The 4,028-nt window shown below is 39.2% G+C and overlaps 1 protein-coding gene across 1 annotated transcript in view; it reads right to left on the bottom strand.

The window, feature by feature from the left end:
* Positions 1–4,028, bottom strand: part of LOC106882388 (ATP-dependent DNA helicase Q1) — a 31,641-nt gene that overhangs the window by 24,550 nt on the left and 3,063 nt on the right. Inside the window, exons 3-4 of the mRNA XM_052969118.1 lie at positions 3,316–3,495; positions 397–702 (exon numbers count right to left, since the gene is read on the bottom strand). Of these exons, the coding sequence (XP_052825078.1) occupies positions 397–702; positions 3,316–3,495 (486 nt within the window). The remainder of the gene's footprint in view (positions 1–396; positions 703–3,315; positions 3,496–4,028) is intronic.

Genomic DNA, 4,028 nt, shown 5'->3' with positions numbered 1-4,028 from the left:
TATATATATATATATATATATCATCATTGTTTAATGTCCGATTTATATATATATATATTTATGTATCTGTGCTTGTCCCCCCACCATCGTGTTTGACAACTGATGTTGATGTGTTTACATCCCTGTAACTTAGCGGTGCGGCACAAGCGACCAATAAAATAAGTACTAGGCTTGCAAAGAATAACTTCTGGGGTCAATTTGTTTGACTAAAAGCAGTGCTCCAGCATGGCCGTAGTCAAATGACTAAAACAAGAAAAAAGTAAAAACATGACCAAGTCTGCACCTATAACAAACAAACAGGATACAAAAATCATCACTCAAAAAATTTTGTCAATAATAACTTTCATACGCAAAAAAAAAAAAATACACCTTTCAAATAAGAGAAAGTGGACATACCTGGACGAAAATCATGACCCCATTGAGAACAGCAATGAACCTCATCAATAACCAATCTAGAAAATCTTCCCATCTGGTACATTTTTTCAAGCTTTGCCATAAACCGTTTGCTCTTGGCCAGTTTTTCTGGAGTCACATATAATATTTTTAAAGGGTTGTCTTTATCCAACATGGCGTTCATGATTCTTGTTGCTTCTGTTCTCTCTGTCGAAGAATTTAATGTGTTTGCCTCGATATTAAGGTTCTCTAGAGCAACCAGTTGGTCCTCTATGAGAGATATCAGTGGAGAAACGACTAATGTGATACCTGGAATTTAAATAAACAAACAAATCATCACCATCACCATCATCATCATCGTTGAATGTCCGTCTTCCATGCTAGCATGGGTGGGACAGTACCACAAGAGCCAGCCAGGCCGAAACCTGCACCAGACTTCTGTGGCTGTTTTGACAGGATTTTTACAGCTGGATGCCCTTTCTAACACCAACCACTCAGCAGAGTAGACTTAGTGCTTTTTTTAAGTGGCACAAGTACAGGCGAGGTGAGTAGAGCTTTTTACAATGGCTAAGTACGTGATAAGTAATATTAGTAATTACTAATATTAATACAAATATGAATATCATCATCATTATCATCATTGTTTAACATCCGCTTTCCATGCTAGCATGGGCTGGACGATTTGACTGAGGGCTGGCGAACCAGATGGCTGCACCAGGCTCCAATCTGATCTGGCAGAGAAAAAAAACACGTTTCACTACATGGTCTCACATCTAGATCATACAAAACAGAAAAATAAAGTATGAATACAGTAATCCCTTGCCATATAGCGGTTCACCTATCACGCCCTCAGTACATCGCGGATTTTTCTTGCTAATATATATCGTTTATAGTTTCAGCTTAGAGCTGCAGCCATGCTGATGTAAATTTATATCGCGGACTCCTCCGTACATCCTGGTTTCTGCGGCCGATAGGCATTTAGATTTTTTTAGATTTTAATTATTTCTATGCGAGGTTTTGAAACATAAGACCAGCGATAGCCGGGGGATTACTGTATATCCAAAATAATGATTTGCATTTTTAAAAAATATTTTCTTATTTTTAAATGTGTTTATAATGATAATATACAAGAGTTGTTTCCCATTACCATGTCAAGAGTTATTTCCCTTGTGCAACTTTTTTTTTTTTTCTTCCGATGTCTTCAAAAGTTTTACACTATTATCAATACTAATTAATTGCCAAATTAACAATAATTCATTAATGTATAACTTGGAAAGCAACTACAGCATACACTACTAATATCAGACACATTTTAATTTCTGATAAAACTTTTTCTTTCTTGTTGATTTCTTCGATTTGAAGCAAATTTTCATGTTCTTTCTAAATACAATATTACTATAGCAATAGTTACCAAAAATAAGGCAGCAAGCTGGTAGAAACGTTAGAGCGCCGGGCGAAATGCTTAGCAGGTATTTCGTCTATCTTTTACATTCTGAGTTCAAATTCCGCCAAGGTCGACTTTGCCTTTCATCCTTTCAGGGTCAATGGTTAAGTACCAGTTTTGTACTGGGGTTGATCTAATCGACAGGTCCCACCTCCCAGAAAATTTTGGGCCTTGTGCCTAGAATAGAAAAGAATATTTCTCGTCTGTCTTTACGTTCTGAGTTCAAATTCCACCAAGGTCGACTTTGCTGATCCCTTCGGGGTCGATAAATTAAGTACCAGTTGCATACTGGGGTAGATCTAGGGTAGAAAAGAATATTGTAGTTACCAATATTTTATTTACTGCCCGGATTTATCTGCTGACTTGACAGGCTGAAGTCTAGGGCCACAAAGTCTAGGAGGTCTCCGGCCAACTTGTGGCTGTATGGTTAAGAAGGTTGCTTTCCAATCATGGTTTTGAGTCCAGTTCCACTGTGTGGGAGCTTGGGAAAGTATCCTTTACAAGTCCTAGGCCAACCAAAGCCTTGTTAGTGGATACGGTAGGTGGAAACTGAAATACCTCCATAATATTGGCATTAGGAAGGGTCTCTAACCATAGAAACCATGCCAAATCAGACTGGGGTCTGATACAGCCTCTCAGTTTACCAGCTCTGGTCAAACCATCCAACCCATGCTAGCATGGACAACAGACGTTAAATAATGATGATGATGAGTAGTATGTGTGTGTGTGTGTGTGTGTGTGTGTGTGTATGTATGTTATTGTCTCCTGGCCTTGACATTATATGATAGTTGTAAACAAGTGTCACCATCATGGAAGAGATGTTCTTTGTTTCCAGTCTTCCGTGAAAATTTGTCCGATCATGTGGAAATATTACCTTGCTTGGAAACAGGTGAAGGTTGGTAATAAGAAGCACTGCTAGCCATAGAAAAGCCACCACAGTAAATTCCATCCAATCCATGTATACAAGAAAAAGTGGACATTAAAAAAGATATCATCACCGTCATTTAATGTCCATTTCTCATACCGCATGGGTTGGACAGAGTGACTAGAGATGGTAACCTGGAGAGCTGCACCAGGTTCCAATCTGGTTTGGCTTGATTTCTACAGTTGGATGCCTTTCCTAATGCCAAACACTTCACAAAATGTGCTCTGTGTGTATGTGTGTGTGCACACAAGCTTGTGCATCTCCTTGCCTTGACTTCATGTGGTAGTTGAAAATGAATTTCTATCATGCAATCTTCATGTGAAAACATGTCTGGTCATAGGGAAATACTATCTCACTGGAAAAACAGGTGTGGGTTGGCAACAGGATGAGCATCCAGCTGTAGAATATTCTCTTCAACAACAAATTTCACCTGACTCATGAAAAAAAATGGACATTATTAACCAATGATGATTTTTGTCTGTGGACGAAAATGGATGTGAAACATCACAATGATGACAATTCAATCAGTTTATAAATGAATCACAGAGCTTACCATTACTAATGAGAGCAGGAAGTTGAAAGCAGAGACTCTTCCCGCCACCTGTTGGCATAATAAGCAAACAGTCCTCTCCAACCATAGTGACATTCATCGTTTCCATCTGCAAAGGTCGAAGCTTGTCGATATGGAAAACAGATTTCATTTTTTCTTTTAATTTCAAACTCCATTTAAAATCTGAAAAAGGCAAAAAAAAAAAAAAAAAAAAAGATTAAGTTATATAAAACGTTGTGTGGTTAGGAAGTTTGCGTTGCAACCACGTGATTTCAAGTTCAGTCCCACTGCATGCCAGCTTGGGCAAGTATCTGCCACTATAGCGCCAGGTTGAACAATGCTTTGTGAGTGGATTTGGTAGATGGAAACTGTATGGAAGCCCATCAAGTATTTGTGTGTATGTGTGCACGCGCATGTGCATGCATGCACGCCTGTGTGTGTGTGTGTATGAAAGGCGACGAGCTGGCAGAATCGTTAGCATGCTGGGCGAAATGCTTAGCAGTATTCTGTCTGCCGTTATGTTCTGAGTTCAAATTCTACCGAGGTCGACTTCGCCTTTCATCCTTTCGGGGTCGATAAATTAAGTACTAGTTGCATACTAAGGTAGATCTAATCGACTTAATCCGTTTGTCTGTCCTTGTTTGTCCCCTCTGTGTTTAGCCCCTTGAGGACAATAAAGAAATGTGTGTTTGTGTGTGTCCACTAACCCCCCCCCC

The sequence above is a fragment of the Octopus bimaculoides genome, chromosome 7, assembly GCF_001194135.2.
Source record: "Octopus bimaculoides isolate UCB-OBI-ISO-001 chromosome 7, ASM119413v2, whole genome shotgun sequence".
NCBI classification, from domain to species: Eukaryota; Metazoa; Mollusca; class Cephalopoda; order Octopoda; family Octopodidae; genus Octopus; species Octopus bimaculoides.
Note: the sequence above shows the minus strand (reverse complement) of the source record. Positions and strands in the feature narration are given on the sequence as shown.